General features: G+C 45.3%; 1 protein-coding gene and 1 pseudogene across 1 annotated transcript in view; both read left to right on the top strand.

Moving 5' to 3' along the window:
- Positions 1 to 27,040, top strand: part of LOC149353368 (uncharacterized) — a 67,888-nt gene that overhangs the window by 32,584 nt on the left and 8,264 nt on the right. Inside the window, exons 3-4 of the mRNA XM_089577335.1 lie at positions 12,718 to 12,769; positions 25,544 to 25,743. Coding sequence (XP_089433461.1) covers positions 12,718 to 12,769; positions 25,544 to 25,743 — 252 coding nt within the window. The remainder of the gene's footprint in view (positions 1 to 12,717; positions 12,770 to 25,543; positions 25,744 to 27,040) is intronic.
- Positions 19,616 to 20,473, top strand: LOC149353369 (uncharacterized; annotated as a pseudogene).

Below are 27,040 nucleotides of genomic sequence, written 5' to 3'. Positions count from 1 at the left end.
CTCTCCATCCAGCGACCTTTTAGGGCTCTCTTCACACGAGGAAACAAGAAAAAATCACATGGGGAGAGGTCAGGCGAGTATGGCGGATGGGGAAGTACAGTATTGCTGCGCTTGGCCGGAAATGTCACACTGAGAGCAGTGTGCGGCCTTGCATTATCGTGGAGAAGGTTCCATTGTCCAGATACCCGTAAGTCAGGGCGTTGGTCAGGGCGACGGCGTCGCGACCCTTGCAGCATCGGCAGTAGCGGCGGCGCTGTGGTCGAACTATCTTCCGAGCTAGCAGGCGAAACTGCGGTAGCGAATGCCTCGCGTTTCACGAAGGCATTCATATGATCTTATCGCATGCAAGTGCTTTTCTGCAAAATTACCGTTTGTAAGAGTTTATTTCATAGTATTTGGTTACAGCGAAGAAGTTAAATGCAAAGTGCACATGGTAGGTGCAAAGTACCCGCTGAAACGAACTTGGTGACTCTGTATCCCCCGCTGAAATGTAGCTGCGGTAACAACACGTTAAAAATGAAATTTAAACTCGGCAGTAGCGAGCGGTTTTAGTAGCTTTTATCCAATTAGTACTTACACTGCACGCTTCCTGAAGTTTGGTACCACTTTTCACAAGGATATTGGAGGACTCAAATTTTGTGATGGTATGACAAAAAGAAGCCAATTGCTCCCCTTGGATGGTAAATTCATGCAATAATAAAAGTGCAGATTGAATCCATAATAAACAAATATGAGTCTTGCAATACGCCCACACAAGCAATGTATTCTCAAGAGCTTAACGGCACCAATTGAATCAGCTGCAGAAATGAACCAACACACACAGTGAAGCAGAAGGCAAAGAGGGAAGCTTGAAACAAATGGCAGAACAAGTGCTTTAGTTTAAGAGACCATGCATAGGAGGGGCGTTTTCAAGATTATGTTGGAAGAAAGAAACACAAGGACGCAGTTTGTGCGCATCCATATATGTTAACAATCTGTATAGATAAAACCTCCACTTAGGTCAACATGCTGAGCATGAGGTGCTTGGTGGAGTTACGCTTTTTCAGGAGATTTGATTTGTTGACGCCTTTCACAAAAAAATGAAGCCTCATGGTGATATAAAAGCCTACAATTCGTGGCGTTAGGCTATTTACGTGGTCTTCTCATCCAACCTGTAGTGGGGCAGCTTTATGAATCATATGCAGAACATCCATAATGCTTTCACAGTATAGTTTCCGTGTGGTAAAGCAGTTCGTAAAGACGTCTTCTAAGCGTGTGATGAACCTGAACAGTTCGAGTGAGGGGTACACCAAGCCACCACAGTCGTTGTGCGTTATATATTCCGCCGCAGCTAAGCGGCACCCTTCCTGTGCCGGGAGCAAAATAAGGTCGGTTCGGTGCAAGATGGACGCTTAGTTGGCAACACGCACTTCCTTGCCACATAACCAGCAATGTGGCATTTAAGCCTCGAGTCGCTCCTCCTCACGGTGTAGGGATGGTCTACAGGTTCTCCTGAAGCAGATGAAGGTGCTGGTTTGTCTGTGTGAGATTTTACAGTGTCCACCAGTTTCTGTTTTGTAGTTTTTTCTTGGTCTTTAAGCTGAGCAGAGAACTGATAGTATCTCCCTCGACATTGGTTCCTGTAACACTGCGGACGAGGTTGTAAAATGAAAAGCAGTTAACTGTGAGCAGAAACTGCTGTGGCATTGGGTGCGCATTGCAGCCTGACGACATCCTTACTATGCCGAAAAAATTCTCACCCTTGTCTTGGCTGAGCTGGGATGTCTGAACATAGTTGAATCCAACCACTTTATTGAGGTAGCCGAGCAGCTCAAGTGTACTACTAAGTCACCATTAGCCCCTTTTCAGTGGACGCACTTAGAGACTGCTGCTTGTCGGCATGAGCCTCCCATAGGTTTTGGAAATCAAACATTACTTTTGTGACTTCCACGTTAGTAGAGTCTGGCCGTAGAGCTTCTGCAGCATATCTGCTAACCATAACAACTATCAAAGATTTCATTCGCATAAAAAATTTCTCCGTAGCTTGAATGCTGCCACACTGTCTCTCAAGCTGAGTGCGGCACCAAAAAAAAAATGCCTGCAGTGGACCATGTCCGAATAGCTGAAAGGCATAACACGCTCTCATTTTCTCAAAATTTTTAGGAGCTAAGTGAACAGTGGTTATACTTGACATCGCTTTCAAGGCTACCGAATTTCTGTCAAGTTTGAAGGCTTCTTTCACAAACTCCAATGAAACTAGCCCCCCAGGAGTATTCAGCGAGGTTGTCAGAAGTAGGTTGCTAACGTTTTTAACGAGATGAGGAAAATCAGAAAGGAAGTAAAGAAAGCGGCTGCTGTCAACAGGGCGCACAGTTTTTGCAGACCACTTCCTTCGATGACGTATGTACGTTGAATTTTCGCCACATCGCTTTGTTCCATGCAGCTCCATAACAGGTTAAGTAGTCCACGAATAGGCCAGCCTTCTCGGCCAAAACTGTTGCCTCCAGCACGGCTAACAGGTCACCTATGACATTCTCATCACTACCAAATACTCCAAGCACCTGTGTCCAGCTGCCCACAAGTGGCACAACAAAACGACAAGCCCGTGATTCTTGGCCCGTAGGCGTGTACTGAGCCAAATCTACAATGCCTTCAATCTTGCCTTCAGTGCTCACAGTCAAGTGCTCAGAAAGCTTCATTTCGTCAATGACGATACCTCCATGCCGGTGCATATTGTCAAGTTGGGCTAATTTGGTTTTCAACACGCTCAGCATGCTTTCATTGAACCATAACTACAGCGCAAACGACAGGACAGAGATGAAGAAGGGACACCACACAGCGCTGACTCACAACTAAAGTTTTATTGTATGCCAGCAGGTATAAATACCTCCCTGGCGGCTAGAAAAGAATGCAGTCCACACTTACATGCGTGACTGACATACTAGTATACCATTCACGTGCCACCAAGCAAATCACATGCGCGAGAATACAATATAATCAGTGAGCATGCACTTGTCATGATTCGCAATCAAGGTATCGTCTTTCTTTTTCTGACAACGCGACAGATGAAGCACTGATGCATTCTTCCGAGAGCCTACCTATTAAGTGAGCTTCTATGATCTCCCTTGCTAACGAGTCATGGTTCTTTCCTAACATTGCACTTTCCTGATAGTTTGGCGCACAGACGTAGGTATCATCGTCATCTTCATCATCATCGTACCATCGTCATCATCGTCATCAACACAAAGTAGTCATCAACAAATCTAAAAATGCTACAAACTCTGGAACCTTCAAATCGCTCTTTCATCCTTCTGTCTCGTGCTGCTAGGAACACGTCACTAAGGAAAGGCGCTAGACATGAACCAATACAGATCCCCTCTTTCTGAATAAAAACTTCGCCATTCCATTCCGCAAAAGTTGAGCCAAGATAGAGTGACAACAATTCAAGGAACCCAGTAGTGGAAATTCCGCTCTCATTCTGAAACGCAACAGCACCATATTCATCAATCAGGTCGTTGACAGAAGACAAAATTTCTGCTTGAGGAATGGTGTAATGATCCTTTACATCGACTGAAAATCCACAAAGCTTCTTATTGTAGTTACTTTCTAGGAACGCGATAACATCTTTCGAACTTTTTACTCTAAAAGGGTCGTCAGTTGATAAAAGATTCAGTTTTTTCTGCAGGAACTTAGCTACATGCTGCTGCCATGTTCCAATTTCCGAGACAATTACACGAAACGGCCACTCTAATTCATGTGTTTTCGCAGTGAAAAACATTTTCAACCACTTTCCTGAGCTGCTGTCGATTTTACTTGATAGCCTTTTTAATTCCAGCCTATTAGCAAGTTTCTTCGCCTTGCTCTTAACTTTTGAGGCAGACACATCACTGCGTTTTTCAAACATCGCAAGAACAGCTTCCGATGCTTTCGACAAATACACGTTCCTGTCCAAGACAACAAAACCTCCGTCCTTATCAGCAAGTAGCAGAGAGAACGAGTTCTCTTTCAGCCAACTAACCGTCTTATGCAGATGTAGCTTCGTCCCCGATGCCCTGTACCTCGTTAACATGTCCACACCCTCCGAAATGCAGCGGTCCACCTCAGCTCTGTCGGCCTGCTTGGAAACTTGCTTTACCATGACTAAAAGTTCCGGTCTGGAATTTCCACTACTGGGTTCCTTGAATTGTTGTCACTCTATCTTGGCTCAACTTTTGCGGAATGGAATGGCGAAGTTTTTATTCAGAAAGAGGGGATCTGTATTGGTTCATGTCTAGCGCCTTTCCTTAGTGACGTGTTCCTAGCAGCACGAGACAGAAGGATGAAAGAGAGATTTGAAGGTTCCAGAGTTTGTAGCATTTTTAGATTTGTTGATGACTACTTTGTGTTTTTAGATTGTGACAACCTTGGTTTCGAGCAGCAATTCCCTGACGTCCTTTCGGTGTTCTCAGAATGCCTCACACCATTGGTTTTAACACACGAAGTACCATTGAATGATTTTATTAGGTTTTTAGGTCTTTCGCTCCATTTCACTCCATCTCATGTTTGTTGGGCTTATGAACCCCGTGCTGTTAAGCCCATCTTGCCGTTTTCATCAGCTCACTCCAAGCTGGTGAAGAGAGCAATTATACATACCGTTTTCAGCAACACAGTGAACAAATCCTGTGAACACAGGTTGTAGCATAGTTTCAGCAACCAAGTAGACCACCTGGCAAAGGCAGGCTACCCGTCTGAATTATTAGTTTCCCTGGCAGGAAAACTACAGGAAAAGTTAAAATCTAAGGGAAAAAGTGATTGTACGAAAGAGACGAAGAAAAGGAAGATTGTTGTGTTGCCATATCTTCACAAAGTGTCGCACAATCCAAAAAGAATCGGAAAACATGCAGGCGTTGATGTCGTCTTTTCGGCGCCCAAACGACTGTCCAGCCTGATTAAGAATGTAAATTCAGAGATTAAAGAATCGCGCAAGTGCCCGATAAAGCACGCAAAACAATTTGTGCCTTGCCAGGAAGGGGTGGTGTATTCGCTGCCACTATCTTGTGGTAAGCGATACATCAGCCAAACCGGCCGATGTTTAAACGAAAGACTCAAAGAGCATGAGTATAATGTCTCCCGTGTCGCTATCTCTGGCCACGTGGCGAAACATTGCAGGCACTGCAAAGGCAATGAAGATGACGATGATACCTACGTCTGTGCGCCAAACTATCAGGAAAGTGCAGTGTTAGGAAAGAACCGTGACTCGTTAGCAAGGGAGATCATAGAAGCTCACTTAATAGGTAGGCTCTCGGAAGAATGCATCAGTGCTTCATCTGTCGCGTTTTAAGAAAAAGAAAGACGATACCTTGATTGCGAATATTGACAAGTGCATGCTCACTGATTATATTGTATTCTCGCGCATGTGATTTGCTTGGTGGCACGTGACTGGTATACTAGTGTGTCAGTCACGCATGTAAGTGTGGACTGCATTCTTTTCTGGCCGCCAGGGAGGTATTTATACCTGCTGGCATCCAATAAAACTTTCGTTGTGAGTCAGCGCTGTGTGGTGTCCCTTCTTCATCTCTGTCCTGTCGTTTGCGCTTTAGTTATGGATCATCGAAAACACCAACTCGCCCAACAAATGCTTTTGTCGAATTTTCATTGAAGCCATAGCCAGTTCTGTAGTGAGCAGTGTACTTGTGTATTGTTCTTTCGCTTGGAAGTGCAAGGATGTTTTGCTTCCTCATGTATTGATACAACTTTGGGCTTCTTATCTTGAGCGAAATGCACTTCAGCATCCATTCATTGTCGTATCGCATTCCACATACACACTTCCTTTTTGCTGCTTCAAAACACTGTTTGAGGGCAAGCTGCTGTTTTGGAGGTACCTAGTGATTCTATATCTTTGCTGCTAATGCTTCTTCAGTACTAGCAGAAGATTTATTTTTCAGTCTCTGAATGTGTTTTTCAAGGCTTCCTAGCCTCAACAAGAGCCTCTTGTTTCTGCGCTTGCATACCTTCAGCTTCTGCTCGGCACTTCCACAGGTGTTAGCCATTGTTTTACAACGCTTCTTCAGTCGCGACTGCCGCGTAAGAAGGGCCTTTCTTAATTACTTGCAGCTGATGCAAGGCGTTCCCTCCTTCTTCGCGCTTCCTAGGCACTTAATGCTGAAAAGAGACCCACACTTGAACTGTATTTGGCCTTGTAAGTTTGTAGTCGGGTTGCTCAACAAGGAATCGGGATGCGCAGCTGCTCCTTTACACAAGTGCAGTGCGCACGCTTGACCCAAAACGGTTTCCACATCCCGCATTGTAACTACTGCCGCCTCTCCTACGAGTTTCCCGAGCACAAACGTTCTCGAGTTGAAAACACCATCGCTGCTTAAAGCGAAAGACACTGCCTTTTCTACGCTGACGTCCCCTGTGCCGGCGTTCAGTGAGCAGGACATAAGAAACGCACCCTCAGCGTTACGTAGCTCATGAAACGTCCAGTATTTATCAGGCAGTCTCGCTTCTTTCAAGGAGGCAACTATTACAAAGGCGCCTTCGCTTGTCGTGGGCTCGTACAAGACATTAGGCTAGACTGTAGCAGACAGTCCTGGCTTTTTCCTGGGTACGACATCCTGGGTACGACATCCTGTTCCTTTCATTTCTTTTAGCAAGTAAGCGCTTGCTTAAATATGAGGCAACGTTCGTTAGAATAGTTGGAACGGCGTCCGCTGTGAGCGTCGGGATCCCGCGCGGAATTCGCACCTCCGTGCCGTTAATACAATGAACGTAGTCACTGATAATGAAATGCTTCTCAAAATGCAACTCACAAACAGCACAATCAGATGCCATTTTCCTGTCGTCTCTGCGAAGGTTGCGTTCCCACACGCTTCTTCTCTCTCGGTCGGCGGGTGCTTTGAATAAGGAGAGTTTGGCCGTTTGCTTGAGCCGGGAGTGTCCTAAGTTACACCCTGGTGCGAAACAATGGTTCAGGCGTTGCTTCTGAGCCATTAGGGTGTTGTAGTAGCCAACATTGACAAAAAAAAAACGAGAAACACCGCCTAAGAAGCACAGCGGACGTCCATTCCCACGTGCAGAACGGCGATCGCATTCAAGATTAGTCGACTGCAGGGCCGCCGCTCCGTTCGCCACCAGCGGTGTCAGGCTTCTCAATGCGCCGCCGCCTCCGCCCGCTGCACTGTAAGCCACTGTGGCGTCGCAGTGCATCACGCGTGTGTTGGAGCACGCGGATATAAAACTCCTGATACACCGCCTGCCCTTGTGGGACGAACTCGTGGTGTATGACACCTCTGGCATCGAAAAAAAAAAAACTATCAGCACTATCAGCATCGTTTTTGTTTTGGTCTTCTGTCGCCGCACCTTTCCGGACGCCGGACAGCTTGTGGAGCGCTATTCGGCGCTCTGCCTCTTTGTTTGAGGATCGTATTGAAAACACCATATTTCGTCTTTAGCAATGCTCGAATGCAGCATCCTTCTCTGCCTCGGAGAGCAAATCAGCTCTCACTGATGCCAGCGTGTCCTTCCGGTCCTGTGTGAGGGAGTGCGGGCCAAGTCTGGCATTCAACTTTCGTTTCCGCAAGTTCTCACGCAAAGTTTGGTGGCATGTCTTATTAATGTCGAGAGCATCTGATAGCATTGGGACTGTAATGGCCCTGATCCGAGCCACGTTGTTTTCATTCCGTGAGGATGAAGGACGCCCCTGCCTTGTGTCGTCTTCCACCGACGTTCTCCCGAAACGAACCTCTTGTGCCACTCGAAAACTCGCGCCCACGATAATGTCTCGTTGCCGTAAGCGTCACGAAGGAGCTCATACGTCTTTGTGGCTGTCTTGCCAAGCTTCGCTCAGAATTTTATGTTTGCACGCTGTTCGAGGTGGACGTCCGTCACTCCACATTAACTCACAGTAGAATGCGCAGACGACTACTGGCAACGTATTTTTCTACATGTTGTGCCATCTAGCGGCTGCCACAGCGATTAATATAAATAGCTCAGGCTAGCTCGAAAAGGTGGCACTACACACACTTTAGCACCAACATTTGTTTTGGGGAATCATTTCTAGAGAAGAAAATAAATCAGTCTCGAAACTATAAGGACAAAGGTTGTATATATTTTGTGCCTATGAAGCCCAGAAATGGCTATTTCGGAGCGAATTGCGGCTGACTTCACGCCCGTCGCTTCCCACGACCGCGTTCCCGATGGCCGCCTTCTTAGTTTTATTCACGTTGTAAGAATATTATTACGCCGTGGTTTTATTTGAAGGCTGGGCCTCTTCTTCACTATGTGGTATTACTCACTACTGTGAAAAATTTTGGAACGTCCACATTCCGCTGTTTTTGTGGCAGCGAGCTCCGAATGGCAATTCAAATGTGATTTTCTCAGTTTTTTGCCGACGTGATTAGCCTTGTGGAAGTTATCATTATGTTTTTATAGTGCAATTTCAATTAATCTTATACTGATGTATTCAGAAAGACCTAAACTGTGGCGCCATGTTGTTTTTGTTTGGCAAAGTCAAACATTTCAAATATTGTGAACCATAATGTCACCTAACAATTATTCATAACTATGGTGCCTGGACGAAATTTTACATTTTTATATGATGTACTTCAATAACAATATAATTAGCATAGCTCCAGATGGCAGGTCTTTGGCTACAACCCACTTACAATCGAGACCAAAAAATGTTGAAAGAAAGTGTCTAACTACCCGTAAGATTGTAACCAAGTAGGCTTAAGTTGTTTTCCTATAATATGGTAACTAATTGAGACATCCTGAAACTACTTATATTTTTGAAAACAGGACGAAGAAGCAGATATACATACCTAATTTCATTACGATATCTTTAATGATAAAAATGTTCCCTTCGAGACCCGCTTCTCCATTTAATGAAAGTATTCCGTAGTAATCTCCGATTCGCTGGTGATATTGCCTTGCTAAGTCACTTAGGAGGTGAACTGCAAAACATGATCAATGAATTAGACAGGCAGAGCAGTACTGAGGGTCTAAAAATCAATATGCAGAAAGCCAAAGTGATGTTCAACAGTCCTGATGGGGGCAGCCCAGTTCAGAATGGGTAGCGAGGTGCTGGAAGTGGTAAGGAAATACGTTTGCTTAGGGCAGGTAGTGACCGCAGTTCCGAATCACGAGATCAAAATAACTAGAGGATTAAGAAAGGGGTGTAGCGCATTTGGCAGGTTCTCTCAGATCATTAATGGTAGTTTACCAATATCCCTCAAGAGAAAAGTATATAACGGCTGTAACTTACCGGTACTCACCTATGGGGCAGAAACGTCGAAGCTAACGAAAATGGTTCAACTTAAGATCAGGACAACACAGCCAACTATGGAAAGGAAAAGGATAGGTACTGCAACGTTAAAAACAGACAGGAAGAGGGCAGAGTGGGTCAGGAGTCAAGCACTGGTTAATGATATTCTAGTCGAAATCAAGAGGAAGAAACGGGCTTGGACAGGGCATGTAATGCGAAGGCAGTACAACCTATGGTCCTTAAGAATAACGGACTAGATTCGAAGAGAAGGCGAATAGCAGAGGGCGGCACGAAGTTTAATGGGCGGATGAGATTAAGGAGTTTGCAGGATAGGGTGGCTATAGCTGGCACAGGATAGGGTTAACTGGATAGACATGGGAGAGGTCTTTGATGTGTAGTGGGTGTAGTCAGGCTGATGATGATTACTATTATTATACGGCTCATCGACAACGAAAATCGGTGTCGGCATTCACCAGCAGTAGTGGTCCCAAAATCCCTGATGACGTTACCGTGCGCAGAATCGTAAAATTTTTTTTTCTGAAGTTGCGAGGAATTAGACCTAGGACTTTCAGCTTGCACGACTAGTACACAACCCATCGGCCACAAAACCGCGTTGCTTCTTGGCGTACAGAGGCGAACCTAGTGTATGCATTGCTTTACGACTGCATGCTTATGAGTAGGTGCGTCTATATAAAGGAAGAGGAAAAAAAAAATTAAAAACATATGAAGAGAAAGTAAAGATGCAAAGCGTGCATTTTACGAGGAGTGGACAAGGGATGCGCGACACCGCACTGTTGCCGTCCTCCCCTGGGCTGATAATCCGGAGCAACGTCCGGCTGCTTAGCCACCGCCGGTCAGGCGCGTGTTTGCGTCTGTACAACAAAAGCAGCAATGTTGTACGGACCGCCAACGTCCTCTAGGCATCAATGTTTTAATGCCGGTTCCATTTGCCGACGAAAGTAGGGAAAAAAAAACGCCGCCAGTATGTATACGCGCACCGTGTAATGCGAATGTCTCAGCGCGTCTGCAATGTCTATTTATTCATCGCTTTCCCGCCGGCCCCGAGTTGGATTGGCAGTGGACGTAGTTTGTGAACAAAAAATACTTGCGCCCACAGCAAGCTTACACATCAGCCGCACCTTATGAATGAAATGCGTACAGAAACAAACCAACTGTCTGAGGTTAATATCGGGCGCGGAACGAAGCGCAGCGCCTGGCTTCCCAAACTATACTCTGTGCATAATTTAAGAGATCGAGCTTTTGGGTGGCCTTAGCAGCGCTGTACACGATGTAAAGACTTCACAAATTTGGCCGCAACTTTCTTTCACCACCCTACATGTTCGTCATCAATATCGGGAGCGTGTGGGCACCGCCACCTGAAAAAAAAATGCCATTAGTTCGAAAATGCTAATTTAATTTCCACAACATGACATGAATGGACGCGACGACAAGGACTTTTACCCAAGTGCAAAGTGAGCAAAACTGCAGCCACGGCAAAGTAAGCAGAAAAAACACAGTATACACGGGACGGTAAACTCTGTCATGCATTGTAATCAATTATTCGACTGAAATCACATCGAATGCACTGTACAAAAAGTCCGCTATGCATAACCGTGCCAGAGATACAACAAACGCGATGACTTCAGCAATGCCCCTACACGATTGAGATTCGAATTCTCAACACAGGCGCGGTGATTCGGCCTGTCAGCAAGCGGTATTAGCGTTGCATTAACGTGCCAACCTATCAGACCGTGTAATTACACATCTTCTGGTATTTGTGAGCCAGTGAGTACTGGCGGTAGCGAAGTTAGCGAGAATGCGAACAGCTTTCCGTCAACGGGCTATTATCGCTCGTAATATGAACAGCCCTACGCAAGCGGCAGGAGGGGCCGAATTTCAATTTCATCGTGCGTACCTCCGCAAACAAGCATTGCAATGATCAGACCTGGATTCATTTCGGTCGTGTGCTCGCTGTTGTTTCCAAAATATTCAATTTGTGAACGGGCTACTCTATCGCAATTGTCACACTCGCCATGGCCAAGCAGGCAGCGAGAGCGTTCATGATAAACGGTGCTTCACGAAAAACTAGACATTTGCTGTCCGCGACCTTGAGTTTCAACACACTTTGCTTCCGATTTTCTAACATGCAACACCATGCAACGTTTGCCCTAGAGGTAACCGACGACAAAAACTACACGCGGGAACTGCGAGCATGGCACTCACCGATGCTAGCTGATCGCTCACTCCGTCGAAGAATGGTCGCCTGCTCCCGGTTGGTTGTTGCAGGCGCTAATAGCATAGTATACACGCGGATGAAGGCGAGGCGAACCCCCACGCACAGTTTCTAGGCTTGCCAGGAATAAAACAGGCGCATGACACTTCCAGAGATCACACGCTGCATCGTCTGCAACCCACGGGCTGCAAATTATCAGCCCACGATGGCGTCGGCGGTAGGCGGCGCTCGAGTACAAAAAACCTGGCGGCGCCCAGGTATCGAAACTAAAATCGTGTATAATTTTTGTAAGCACTCTCCCACTCCTTCCAGTTATCCCCTGCTGAAAATTCTTAATTACATTACGAACAATTCAGTTACGAACAATTCAGTTCGGTAATGTTTTGATGCACATTCCGTGGCGTAGATGCTGGCTGGGAGGCGAAGGCTTTCTTCCCATTGTCCAGACATGTTGGTGCCTTTTTTCTAGGTTGAGGGAAATGCACTAGTCCGAAGTATATGAGCAGGTACTTCTGAGGCTACAAGCCAGCTCCGTAGACATACCAAGAGGTGTGGCATCTTGTAGTGCAAGCAAAAATGCTATGGCACTATGCAGTTGTGCTAGCGGCACAGCTAGCACAACACTACTTGTCTGCCGAGGTGATGTATTCCGACCCGGAAGCAGTACTTCAGTGCTTTTGCAAATTTCGTTTGACCAACTGATGAAATTTTCTCAACTGAAATGGTCAGGCTTATGAATATATATCTATCATTCCTATATCATTTGTCAAGTAAAAATGCCGTTTAAACATGTTTTCTTCAGTGTAACTAAACTTCAATGCGGTGGGCTGTGTCACTTGACACTCTGATTTACTGGTGCAAGTTTCCAAGCCACAGCACCAACAGTATGACCCATTGCTTCTGTAATGTTGCTAAAATCTTGCTAGCATCAAGCTGTATGTAGCATGACCTTGGACATTCAAAATAATAACATCTCGCGGTGCAAAGTAATTGCTGTTTGTGCATTAAAAACACAACTTTTTCTTGGCTTAATATTATGGCCAGCTTTTATCCTGCACCTTCAGCCTCTGTAAGGTGGATCTTCAGGAATGTGCAATTTAAAGCAAATAAATTGGAAGCCACTCTGTGTGTCATTATTGACACCAGTGTTTTGTGTGGCTCCATGCAGCACCAATAACCTTGTCTGTTTGGTACAGGTATTAAAATGCGATTGTTGTGATGTTTGTTTCTACCTAAATTAAATGCATCTCTATTCACGCAGGCCAACGCACCGACGCAAGAAACACCTCGCGACAGGGAGCTCTTCTCAGCAGGTAGAGTAGAACCCTGTTGCATAACTGGGCAACTTTGTTACTAGTTGACAGAGTTGGCTGCTTTAACTTTGCATTTTTGTTTTCTAGAGCAAAAAAAAAATTGTCAGATATGAGATCCAACATATCTGTTGACATTTCTGATAATGCCAGCATCCAGTGGCTGCAAATGACTTGTAGCGTTCGGGAACAGGAACACCACTTTGACACTGTGTAGTGTCGTCTGTTTTGGATGGGCCGCACACGGTCCAGCAGCAAAACACTGGCACATCCTATGGCCCAAGTACGTGATGAACTCCATGGACAGTGCCGACGTCATCCACGCCTTTTTATTAGCCCTATGCAGGGCGCCCGAATGGCTGCCTTAAAGGGGCCATGACATGGTCGTTCTTCATATTGCAGTTTTGTGCTTCAGCAACTGATACAAAAGCCTAAGATTCAATTTCCAAAATTTGGGTGCCCAGAACGTGCTGTATATTAAAAAAATGCGATCGAAATTGAGACCGGGAAACTCCTCCCACTGACAGTGACCGCCATATTGAATATTCTAGTGACATCTCAAGGGGAATATACGGAGCAACGTCGCCTTCTATCGTTGCTGCAATGCGTGCAGTGAGGTCTCTTGTCCCCTGTACTTCCGCGAGCTACCGAAGTAGCAGTGGTCCCTCATATATGAGTAACTGTTGCCGCAAAATCGGTAACAGTAACGTAGTTTTTCTCCGGTATAGGTAGGGTCAGGTCACACTACGCCCTATGCGACGCCAATCGACGGTCGGTGGGCTGGTTGGTGCGCAGATGCCGTCGCTGATGCTCCGGTCTGTCACGCCAGACGGACGACGACCAGCACGACCAACGGCCGCATATCGTAGTAGTGTAAGGAGTGAGCTTAATGGGAACCAGAAGTGTGTGGTGGGGGGAGGGGGGGGGGGGGAATAGTTGGTATGACATTCTGTAAACTTTAAAATGTTAGAACTTATCAACTGGACGGCATGCTAGCCACGGTGACATACGCGACGTGCGTGCACCAGCGAAGACGTGCTTTCCGGTACTTTCAATCGGTGCCAGTGCAAAGAGCCGAACGGCGAGGCGGCAAGCGACAGGGGCAATGAAACACCGCACGACGATGCTGCTGGTCGCTCGCTGCCGTCGCCTGGGCTTGCACGGCCGAGGGAATGTTTCGCACCCGGTGAGAAGACGGCCTGAAAAACTGCGCTTGTGTGTACCTTATCCACACAGAAAAAAAAAGCGAAACAAGCGGCTGCATTTCATATCTTCACACTTTAAAAATTCAGGGGCACTTTGACGATGTAAAGTGCGCGAGGCGGGTTTTCCACGCTTTGGCTACTAACGAGACGACGGCCGTAGGCACACACGAGGCGGTTATGGGGCGACTTGGATCGGCTAGTCATGACCCATGGCTAACTAGTCATGACTAAGTAGTTGGTGACTGGTTAATGACTAGTTAGTCATGACTAATTGGTTAATGACTAACCAGTCATGACTGGTTAATGACTAACTAGTCATGACTAACTAGGCATGGTTGGTTAATGACTGTTTAGTCATGACTAATTATTTGATGACTAATAGCCATGATTGGTTTATTAGTAACTAGTAATGATTGGTTCATGACTAACCAGTCGCGACTAGCCAGTCATGAGTAACCGATCATGACTAACTAGTCATTACTGGTTAAGGACTAACCAGTCATGACTAGTTAATTACTAACTCGTGATGATTGGTTAATGACTAACTAGTAAGAATTAGTTAATGACTAACCAGTCATGACTAATTAGTTGATGACTGGCTAATGACTTGTTAGTCATGATTTGTGACTAGTAACGACTAGTTATGACTTTCACTTCAGATGTAACAGACGGGCGGACGGACATAGTCATGGCCGCGAGTATGAGCCATGAAAGGCTTTCGCCTTAAAGGGTCAGTCTACTCACCGAGATGAGTGAATGGCATATTCTGATAGTTGGCACCCCATAACATCAATAACAAGGGATCTGCTCCCGGTTTAGGTAGGAATTTATATTTTATTTCGATGTTAAAAATCACGTAAGAATGCATGGTGGCGACCCCAAACGTTCATTTTGTTGGTGTAGGTGGTAGTTTTTTTTGTAGAAGCGTAAGTGAATACACTACATACCGTTAGTATGCCCCAATGTCACAGAAACGTACGTTTTGTTCTAGTAAGCTGTAGAAGGCGTACTGCTCGCTTTTTCTGTAAATCACATGAATATTTATAGTTTATACGCACGCTAAACGCAGGCACATTCCCACTTTTAGTTCAGCTACAGTTCACTGTAGTTCAGCGTATGATAGCAGAGACACAAAAATAAACTCAACCTATAGTGGCGCCATCTGGTTGTCAGAACAGGAACCATTGCTGTAAACAAACCGACTCTCCACTTAAGCCTAGAAGCGGCAGAACCGTCATTTTAATTATTAAAATAAAGCAAATTTATCACTTATACGTTTTCTTATAGGCGAGATGAGACGAAGCGAAAGACCGGCGCCCAATTTATGGCCAGTGAACCTACTGAAAAAGGCAGCAACAACGAGAATTCAGTCCGAAGCGAGAGGTCCGGCTTCGACGGGCGCTGCCATGTTTGTCGCCGCGCGGCGGAAATCCAGATAGTTGCCAGATGAGACTACCACCTCATACAGATGTGTTCCCACATCAATAAATTCTATTTTAAAATGTTCTACCGCACTTCTTGGCACCACACCTGGCTAAACGGTAATTTGAGTAGTGAGCTATCGGTTTCCGCAAAGAAAATATGGCCGATAAAATTCAGTAGACTGACCCTTTAATAATCAGCGGTGAACTTTTGCCAGGTTCTTAAATTTCGGCGGACCGCTGGCCCCTTTTGTGACGAGGCCTACCGAGTCCGCAGGATTCGTGTGTGCGATTTCTGCGATTGTGAAGAGGGAATTCAGAAGTTTTAGCGCATGCAAATAGCCGTCGAGTGTAGTTTTGGACAGTGACCTCAAAACAATGACTGCTTACATCGCAGGACGCGCATACAATAAGAGTGAGGTGCCGATCTGTCTCGGTCTGCAGAGCATGTGCTGACGGCAGCCGGCAGCAGTCGTCGGCGTCGACTGTGGACAACAAATTTGGCTGTTTTCATTAATGCAAGTGGTGTCCGAACGTATTTTCGAAAATTCGGGGAATGGTAATTTATTGTGTTGGGAATTAAATGCAATAGGCAGGGCAGGGGCGTACCCAGGGGGGAGGGGGGGGGGGGTGTTTCGGTGTCAGAACACCCCCCGAAATTTTCTGAGCGCTGCACCCCCCCTCCTTTCGGCCTCCTTTTCGTCCATGGTATACGAGGGGGGACCCAAAAGAAACCGAACTGAGAGCGCGCTACCATTCGTAGACTTAGTAGAGAGTTCTACCGCTAGATGGGGTTAGCAGAGACCTCACGAAACAGCTGTTCAGACGACATAAATTTGTAGGCAAACATTTGAGCGTAGTGTTGTGTTTCGCTTGCAGTTACTTTGTTCCGCCTGCGAAATCTTTATGGCAAATTTAAAAGAACAGAGAGTGTGTTTGAAGTTTTGTTTCCTGCTTGAAAAATCGGCAACGGAAGCTTACCAAATGTTGCAACACGCTTTTAAAGAGGGTGCTATGAGCCGCACACACGTTTCCGAGTGGTTTGGGCGCTTCAAACGTTGTGAGATGAGTGTCGAAGACCATGCTTGTTCTGGGCATCCTTTAACGTCTCGAAACGATGAAAACGTTGAAAAAATCCGCCAAAAAGGAACAAAGATAGTCGTTTCACGATCGACCAAATTTCAGAAGAGACAGGGGTGAGTTGGAGCTCCTGTCAGCGAATTTTGACTGAGCAGTTGCAAATGAGACGTGTTTTCGCTAAATTTCTTCCTCGCATTCTCACACAACATCAAAAGAACATTCGATTAAATTTGAGTAGGGATTAAAAAAACCGAGATTGAAAGTGATCCAAACTTCTTCACCAAAGTCATTACAGGTGATGAGAGTTGGTGTTAGGGGTATGATCCAGAAACTAAGCAAGCGTTAAGCCAGTGGAAGTCTCCCAACTCCCCGAGACCAAAAAAAAGCAAGGCAGTTGAAGTCGAATGTGAAGACAATGATCATTGTCTTTTGTGATGTTCGTGGAATTTTGCACCAGGAATTTGTTCCCCCTGGCCAGACTGTTAACAAGCACTTTTATTTGGAAGTGTTAAGACGTCTGCGAGAGGATGTGCGGAGGAAACGCAAGGAACGTTGGCGATCAGGTGACTGGTTCCTTCATCACCACAACGCCCCCGCACACACGGCCTTACGAGTGACCCACTATTTGGCCTATCGGGGATGGACTGTCGTTCCCCACCCTCCATATTCACCAGACCTAGCCCTGTGCGACTTTTTCTCTTTCCCAGAATGAGGAAAAGTCTAAAAGGGAACCGTTTTGGTGATGTGGTGGCCGTACAAACAGCTTCGCAGAGGGCACCGGACGATATCAAAGTTGAAGAGTTCCAGAGATGCTTCAAATAGTGGAAAAAAAGACTAGATAAGTGCATCGCATTTCATGGAGAGTACTTTGAAGATGACTGAAGGAATTTTGTGCAAGAGTTAATAAATAAAGTTTTTATACGAAAAATCCGGTTTCTTTTGGGTCCCCCCTCGTATACTCACCGCATCGATATATTAAAACGTAAAAACGAAAATAAGAAGAATGTCGGTTTAGTCTCGAAAAGACTGACGTACGTTGTCGCGGCTCTATAACAGGAAGCGGAAGTTATTGCAGAAAAAGAGTCACTCTGTGTCACCAGACCTCTTTCTTCCTTTCTTCTTTCATTCCCTCCTTTATTCCATCCCTTACGGCGCAGCTCGGGTGTTCACTGAGATAGTCAGACAGTTGTTACTGCACCGTTTCCTTTCCTCAAAACCAATCTTCTTCTACTTGGCCTTCGCACGCCGCATGGCACTCATTTTATATGCACTGTTCACCTAAGTAAACATAACTGTCAGCCTACTTTTTCATCCTTTGCACTGTCCTCGAACGATCATAAACTACCGTGAAAATAAAAAGTTCCTTTTTTTTTTTTGAAAGCGTCTCTGCGGCCAGGCGCAGGCTCACATGCATGCCATTCGTTCGCAGTCCCTGACTTTGTTGCAGAGCTGAAGTTTTTGTGCTGTTGTATACCATGTGAAAATATTGTAAATAGCCGCGATTTTTCTTACGAGTGTTTCTTTTTTGTGAGAAAAAAATCAGGGGGACACTTTGTTGACCTAAAGTGCGGTGAGGCGAAAGCCTTAAGCACGGTGTTGCTGCTTGTGTCACTGATGTGTGGTTAAGATGTTAAGCTTTGCCTGTAAGAGTGGAACGCGACAGCGTCTTCCAGCGCTGCCAGGGAGTCCACAAAACGCCATCCCCCGTTCGGGTCTACACCTTGCTAGTCGGTAAATTGGTTTTTGAGGAAAGGAATTGTATATGTGTCGCATATCTCGGTGGACACTTGAACCTCGCCGTAAGGGACGGGAGGAAGATGGGAGTGAACGAAGACACCGTATTCACTAGACGCACCTTTGTTCGTTCCAAACCATCGAGCTGTTTGGCGTATTTCAGCACCTTAGTGAGCCCTTTATCGGAAGATGATTGTTCTGTTATTAGCGGCTCTTTCACGCAGAAACAGGTGGAACATGCAATTGATCAGTTACCTGTTTCAAAAAGGCCTTGTCCTGACGGCATTTCAAGCGAATTTTACAAGGCTTTTAAATCTATTCTCACTCCTGTCCTGCTGCGGGTCTTCACAGTGGGGCTCGATATAGGTGCCCTTCCTCAGTCTTTTACAAAAAGCCACACAGTCCTAATTCCGAAAACTATATATATATACTGATGAAGGAAAACTGCGCTCCGTAGAAGGTTATCGGCCCATTAAATTGGCAAATGTGGATTACAAAATTTCTGCTAAAGTCTTGTCAAATCGCCTGCAATTCGCAATGTCGGTTCTCATTGGATCTCACCAGACTTGCGGTTTGAGAGGCCACTCCATACAAAGTAATGTTCACACTGCGCGTACAATTCTTGAATATTCCTCCACCTGTCATGAACAGCTTGCCCTGCTTCAGATTGACCTTGCGAAACATTTGACCGCGTTCGCCATTCATTTCTATTTTCACTTCTAGAGCGAGCAAACGTGGGTTCTACTGTACTTAAAGGGGTGCAACTTTGCTACAGCAACTGTTCAACACGATTAATCATTAATGGCCAGCTCTCGAACCCTGTGCCAATCCGCTCTTCTGTGAAGCAAGGCTGTCCGATGTCTCCTGTGCTTTTTGCTCTTTACCTGGAACCGCTTTGTTTGAGTGTTTTGCGTAACAGGAACATCCATGGGTTCCCTGTTGTGGGTAATGAAGTCAAATTGTTAGCATATGCTGACGACCTTGCATTTTTCTGCATTGACAAGCCCAGCATTGATGATGTGTTGTCCACAATAATCGATTCGGCATCGTTTCTGGTGCTCAAATGAATCGCTCCAAAAGTTCTGACCTATGGTTTGGTTCATGGGGCACAACTCCACCTCTGTACGCTGGCATAGAATGTTCTGGTGTGCCTCCTAAATATCTTGGTGTTCCACTTCATGCCTACAAATCCAGTGCCCATTACTGGAGAGAGCGAGTTCCGGCTGTTGAGCGTTATGCTCAGCCGTTTCCGCATCGCCACTCAATTTTTGGTCGAGCCCAGGCTTGCGACACCTATCCATGGCAACAAGGATTTATTACGTACTCCAGGTCTTTCACAGCGCCAGACATTACATACAGCGTTTCCATCGTATATTTGCGACGTTCATTTGGTACTCAAATTTGAGCCCATGCGGCGTGATAACCTTTTCAGGCCTGTTTGTGCAGGAGGCCTGGGCCTAGAGCACCTGTATGTGAGACAGTTGGTTGCTCGTTTCTTCTTTTTTCGTGCTTGTTCCCTTCCGATTATTAGAGCATTCTTTCAGGTCAACTTCATGACTCTACTTCCGAGCTTAGTAGTTTCTTCCGATTTTACTGAACGACCCCGTTTACTAGGCTTTATGCAGGAAGTTTATGCCTCCGTGCGTTTTTTGACAGTCCAGTTTTTAAATGAGTACTTATATTCTGTTTCGCGCAAGAATCTGTACTGGGATTTGATATCGACGCTCTTCCCGTCCCCACTGTATCTTTCCGTTTACTTTGGGCTCATGGTTCATGATGTTTTAAAGCGAGTGCGTAAAATTCCAATTTCTCCTTGCACCAAAACATTTTTCTACGAATTACACACTGAAACTCTACCTGTCAAGACGTGGCTCGATAGAAACAACATTTTTGTGTCTTCTGTAAACTGCCGCTTGTGCAGTGTGCCTGAAACAATTGAACATTGTTTTATAGACTGCAAAGACGCGATTTTGATTTGGGATGTGTTGCAGAGGACGCTACAGAAAGATTTTCTCCTAAATTCCTACAGTGTGCGCTACCTTGTTGTTTCCCAACCTGACTCGAACCCCTATGATATGATTCTTCTGATTGGACTTCATAGCCTTTGGAAAACGAGCATGCAAGACTGCAACGTTGAACCTGTTGTTTCGCCCAGAATTCACTTTAGCCGAATGTTGCTGCAGGTAACGGACATTTAGAAAAAATTGGACTTTGTACCTGATTGGTTTCCTCTCCTGATGCACTGTATATCCTTACCGGCTTTTTAGTTATATGTTACTATTATGTTTCTGCCACGTAGCGCCTACCTAGGTGCTCTTTAAATAGTTGTTTTTGTGTGTGTGTGTATACACACACACATATGTATATATATGCTTTCTATACAAAAGCATTTAAATAAATACTATGAAAGAAGAAAAAAAGAGCTGGCATGGCGGAGTTGCTAGCGTGCTCGTCTCGCACTCCGAAGACCCTGGTTCGATTCTCCAACTCGACCAATTTCCCACTCGGTTTTTATTTATGTTTCTGGTCTGACTATAAAGGTCAATTAGGTTAATTGGCTATTTATCAATTAACTAAACTCAGTACCCTTACTTGGTACATCACTTTACCATCCCTTTAATTGGTTGCATGGTTACTAGCCAAAGTACAATTAACTCCGTTTGAAATTCGCGTACTGTGACGTCACGACCAATTCGACCAATTGAAAAGCGTTACAATTCTGTCGACAACTCCTGCTTACAACGATGAGGCATTAAAGGCTTCCGCCTTAATAAATGTTCTTTTCGAATCAAGTCCTCGAAGTCTGTATGAGCTCGTTTTTTTTTATGTAGATATTGCAGTGAACGAAGCAGATAACCCTTCGGCTCTATTAAAGCAGAAAAATGGCTAAGATATTGTTTGGGAGCAGGCTCTCTATGTTTTTATTTTTTACCGGCGACGTAAACCCCCCCCCCCCCTCGAAAAATATTTTTGGCTACGCCACTGAGGCAGCTAGGGTATGCGCGAAATTTAAACAGGCTGTCGTGGCCCCCTTTAAAGCATCGGGGCTTTTGGTACTTTCCAACGACGGCCAGTTTCATCTTTTCTGACCCGTCAGCGTTGCAGCAAAACAAAACCGTAACACTCTGCTTGCTTTTTTGTCCGCCCTGGCAGGCTTGCCCTTGAAGCACAGACTTTTTTCGGGCTGAAGGTTCTAGAATAGCCCTGCCTCGACTATGTAAAAATCATTACGAGCGTCATATCCCGCGATGAAAGATGGCAGCTTGGTTGCCATCCAATCTTCAATGGCGGAGGCGTCAACCTTTTTTCCTTCGCCGCAAACAGTTTTGTAGGAAAGGTCGACATGCCTGCCGTGTCTTGAATCGGTGAATCAAACCACTAGAGGCCTGAAAAGCTTCGGTTCCCAGTGTGAGTGTGATGTCCGCGGCCTTTTCACGAACTTTTCCGTAATCGTTGACGCCGGTCGCGGTGACTTTTTAAATCGCGTTAGGAGAACTTATAACTTCACATGCTGGGCAGTCTTCGCTTCTTTGGAGTTGACGCCAAAGCGGTGCGCATTTTGCATAATTTGGTGTCGCCGACCGACGATCGTAGAAAGCGGCAGGCCTACTTCTTTGGCCATGTCAATGCGCCTTTTATTGGGCTCTTCGTCCACTTTCTTTACAATAACCAATTTGTAATTAAAAGACAGCGCCTTCCGCTTTCGCGACATTGTACTGATTGCAGTACCTTTCGGGCTGATGCGATCGATGCTCGTAAAACGACGCACGCATACAACATGCTGCACTTCCGTAGTCTACTGGCACACGCTGCGCCCGCAGCGCAGTCGCTCAACGGTCGCGGTACCCAAGTTTGTATCACCCCTTCGAAAACATAGCGCAAAAAGGACACGGACGACACAGAAGTGGACAGGACAGGAGGAGCCTGTCCTGTCCACTTCTGTGTCGTCCGTGTTCTTTTTGCGCTGTTTCGAAGAACTGTTACTAACTAGCCCAAACCAAGCTACTGTTGTATCACCAGGCGCGCTGCGGAAAAGTGTTCGGAACATCCGAATTTTGGCCCATTGTACACAATGCAGTTCGGCCGGGGAATCAGCCGGGTTCGTATCACCGAGGTTATGCTGTGCATTGGAAGCACAGTCGTGAAGGGAAACTGGGAAAAAGCAATAACACTTCCTCAGTGTGCATGCATATTTACAGCTTGTGTCTTGGTTGCTGTAGCAAATATAATAAATTAGAGCGTCGAAAAAGAATAATCTACACAAATTCCCTCGATGTACTCAAAGCACTGCACTTCGGAAGCATAGTCGTACCATTTTTTGGTGTTATTGTACGTACACGGAACCACAACAGAAGGACATAACATAATATTCTGCTGGGTCCCAAGTCACGTCGGAATAGGCGGCAGTGCAAGAGCGGACTTGTGTGCTGCACAAGCTCGCAACAAGGAAATTAAAAAAGTAAACATGCCCAAAGAAGATTGCATGGAGTTATACTCCGTTTCATACACAGCAGGCAACGCTGCGGAGGCGAAGTCAAATTACTCCGGCACGTATCATTCGTTTCATTTTTTTTTTCAGAACTTCTGTGTGTGTTTGGACGAAAACAAAGAGCGGTACAAAACGAAGTGGTGGCATTGAAAATCACGGTTCAAGTTATGAGGCGCTCAGTGTTCAGGCCCTTTGGTTATTATATTCGCTAAATCTGAACTATTTTTTAGGCGTGGAGAGAGTAAGAGTGATTCACCTCACCAGCCGCATATTGTCACACAGTGGTGACTGCAGTCTGGGGAGCTGGAAGACAGCGAAAATGGCTTCCGAACGAAACTCTTTATTTGTGCCCGCAAAGAGCTGAATGACGCGGCGGCGGCATAGCTAACAAACGTGCTCGGCGGTCGTCGAACAGAACGCCTGCCACTCTCGGCCATGCACAATTTAAGGCTGACAATGAACTTTCGAGATGCGGTGTAAAACATAACCACATTAGTCTAACAACGTTCTGGCTGCGATCCTTCGCGAGAAATCTGGTCGCGTCCTGCATTACAAATAAAGCGATAAAGCTGCGTGCCGGTGGCGTTAAACACGAACAATAAACATTACAAAGCTTCGCGGCAATATTATACTGCTACATATCCTTCTTGAAGTCTCGATGGGACGCAGGATGAACATGTGGAAAGAGGTAAAACGAAGTCCAGGAGGTGCTAGTAATGGTACTTAAGGTTTATACCAATGAAAGCTGCATGTGTACACTTTGGGTGTATGGCGAACTATTCTTTGGGTGCGGATTTAGCTTGAGCAAACAGGTGCTCTAGCTTTGGCAGCATTGACTGCTATGTATGAAATAGAGCACAGTACATTATAAACTGAGGGATAAGTGGCAGCCTACATGGAATAACCCAGTAAATAATAAGCTACATCTGGTGAAGCCCATTTTGGAAGAATGGAAATTGTATATTCATCATGAACGTTCAATGAAGTGATAAGATACTGCCTTCGCATTGGACACACAAAACTGAACGCACAACGCCAACTATGTCTACAGACATACTTGCCAACTGTTCTGAATTTTCCGTAAAATGTATGAATTTGGACTAGTATTACGATTTTATGAATATTTCCTCAAATTATGCGGAAAGTAAATTGTATTTACAAAAAAAAACATTTGAAATTCTTAAAAAGAACACACACACACCGTTGCTGGTGGTATACCTTGCGCTGTAACAAGAGAGGAATATGTACCATTCGTGAAATCAGCAGCGGCAGCAGCTGGAACATTGCGCAGTAAAACATCGTTAATTCGACCAAACTAAATAAATTTTTATTTCTGCTGCTGAACCCCCTTAATTCAGATAATCCGGACTGCCGCCAGAGTCCCGCCAAACACCCCTTTAAGACTAAGGCCTCGGGAGCTCGCTTATTCGGATGCCCAGGGGCTGGCATCGGTCAGTTCGGACGGGCTCCCGAAGTGGTGCCGAGTCGCGGTGTGTCGTGCTCGACAAACTGGTCACCCGTATATTCGTCCCCATGCCTGAACTGTATGTTACATTGTTGATGGCGTCCCTCTGACATGCGCGCAACTGCAGGTGATGTGACGATCGGCTATTGGCTGCGCTTATCAACCATCCAGCCGAGCCACACGTCGTTTACAGCGTTTAGTTTGTTTATCGCAGGCGTCTGAATTGCCACTCCAATAAGCCACTGAAACCAGTGCGCGCTTTCCTAGATTCTGTCCGTGTAATACTTCTGTTCTTCCAACGAACTGCAGTTCCGCGCTCGTCCGTGTGCTATTCGTCGGTTCCGCGAAATTTTCCCGTACCCCCCCCCCCCCCGCCCTTTCCCCCTTCCCCCCTGTCGCGAAGATTTTACGAATTTGAAAGCCTTCAGTCTCGCAGGTATGTTACAGAAAACCCTCTCCGAACAAGCCATTATTGTGCCTAGAATAGCATATTCTAGGAACTATAACGCCAACAGAAAAGCCTAATCGCCATCTTGTGATGGCAGTGACGCTGAGACTGACCATAGCGTGATTTCTGTTTGGTATCCGACTGTAACTTGTATGCCTCTCTGGTATGCATTGTTATGTGGTTTCCATTTCCATTTTTTTCTTGTTTCTCTTTCCAGTGAAAGCGGAATCGTAAGTGCATATGCTTAATGCAAAAGCAAGCTCAGAACTATTTCTGCGCAGTCTCTCAAGTATGGGTGATGCTATTCAGAAAAAAAAATGGCTGCGAGAGCTAAAGCAAAAAAAAATGTAAAATCTTTTTTCACTGCTGAATAAGTGACTATTTCTGTTGTATTTTACGAGTGGAAAGAATGGTCAAACGCTCGACAATTTTTTTCTCTTGTTTTCTGCTAAAAACTATCCATAACTTACTCTCTCGCAACCAAGTTTGTGCTCATAATGTGCCATTCTGCTCATTCTTTCTCTGAATGGAACTCCTGATAAATGGAACAGATTTTCCTGGTCCCTTGAGCTTCCATTTAAAGAGAGTCCGCTGCATATGGACTGCATGTGTGAAGTGCTTTGGATAAAAAAAAACTGCTTTGGACTGTTGAAGTTGTATGATAACAGTAGTGCTTTTGCAGAAGGTGCGAAATGTGAGTTAACTGGTGTATACCGGGAGATAGGAGCACATGAAGTGGAACTCTTGGTTTTCTGCCTATCATCAGTGTGGTGCATTCAGAAGGAAAGCAAGATATAATTACACTAGCTCCTGGCATTGTATTCCTTCTGTGTGCTTCTGCTTGGCTTAGTTGGATTTTATTAGAGTGTATGCATTAGAAAGGCAGTGCATAGTTTCGACATCCTCTTGATTTCTCTTGACACTGTTTTTGGCAGGCCTGGGAATCGTAAGAGTCGTCCGGCTGATTATGATCCAAGCGAGTGCTGAGGCGGACCTCTGGGGGCAGTGCCAGAGTGATGGGCAGAAAACAGAGCTGCAGAGATTGGCCTGGTGCATCGAGAAGTGCAGTTCCAACATCCAGGCAATTATTAGACAAATGCATACTCCGGTATCGAGCTACACCTTGCTTGGGAGTGTAAGTATAAAAGCACAGGATGCTTTACAGAGCACTTCAGTAGTTCTGTCATTGTCTGATATGGTTCATTATGCCCAGTCACGCAGCTTGAAGGTACAAGAAGGATATTGGCATACTAAACTTGAGATGAAGCGGGATTTGTCGTCGGTGTCGTTTGTCCTAACTTAAGTGTGGTGACTGTCTTCTTATGCCTTCAAGCAGCACAGTTGTCCACTATGAACCAACACCCTCTAGTTTAGTTTCTGCCTTTCACAAATGAAATGAAAAAAAACAACAAACAATTGAACACATTTATACTGCAATGCTTCATATCTGTTACGTACCTTCCTTCAGTCTGTTTCCAACACCGTTACTCTGTATAGCATTGCTACTGTAGTTAATTTAAGTTCAGGCATGAACACATGCTGGCTGTGTTTTACTGCTTCTAGAGCTTTTCAGAGGTGATCAGTCTCACATGATATGAAAAGAATGTATTGCCAGTAATGGTTGGCTGCATAATTGTCTGCCATTCTTTTAAATGAAATAATGGTTTATTCAGTGGCGTAGTTATCATTGCTGCCATGTGAAGTAGTGTAGAGGATATATGAATATTGAAGTTTTGAATTAGGGTTATTTGACTGGGGATTTGAATGTCCAGTAGTCGCGGGGTTCTTACAGGCCCCTGAAAGCCTTGAATACACTGTAAGTTTCGGAAAACGTTAGGAGTCCTTGAAATCCCTAAATTTCTAGAAAAATGTAGATCAACCTGACCTAACTCATAAAAGCACAACCAACCACACAGTGTCTAATAGTTGAGAAACAAGTGAATGGGTGCAGTTGCCAGGGCTGTTGACACAGTATCAAGTTGCCAATGATACAGTATCGAAGGTATATGTATCTTCTATACTGCCCGTGCCTGCCATTGAGAGAACACTGCAGGCCTCTCCGTATAAAGCTCTTCTACTCAATCTGTCATGATCAAATAGGGGTTTCATGCTTGTCATGTTTGCACCCATCGCATTATGTATCGCCACGACTCAATCACGGTTATAAAGTGAAACCGTACTGATGAAAGACAAATATCTTCCACCATTTTTTTTTGTACGAACCATCGGGGAATGTAACTCACTGCCAAGTGCAGTGGTGAGAAGAAGCGCTGTGGATTTGTTTTCTAAAGCCTTGTATTCCTCGCAGTAATGCCATATAGGAGCTACGAGTTTTCACTGAATAATTAATATAGAAAACTTCGAAGTGTTTGTCTCGAGCGAACAATGTTTCTGGAACTCTTGCTGCATGTGGTCAGCCCAGCGTACCCCCT

The sequence above is a fragment of the Amblyomma mixtum genome, chromosome 3 (assembly GCF_055824585.1).
Source record: "Amblyomma mixtum isolate Tamu chromosome 3, ASM5582458v1, whole genome shotgun sequence".
Classification (NCBI taxonomy): Eukaryota; Metazoa; Arthropoda; class Arachnida; order Ixodida; family Ixodidae; genus Amblyomma; species Amblyomma mixtum.
The sequence above is the reverse complement of the archived record's forward strand: the minus strand, read 5'-3'. Positions and strand labels throughout refer to the sequence as shown.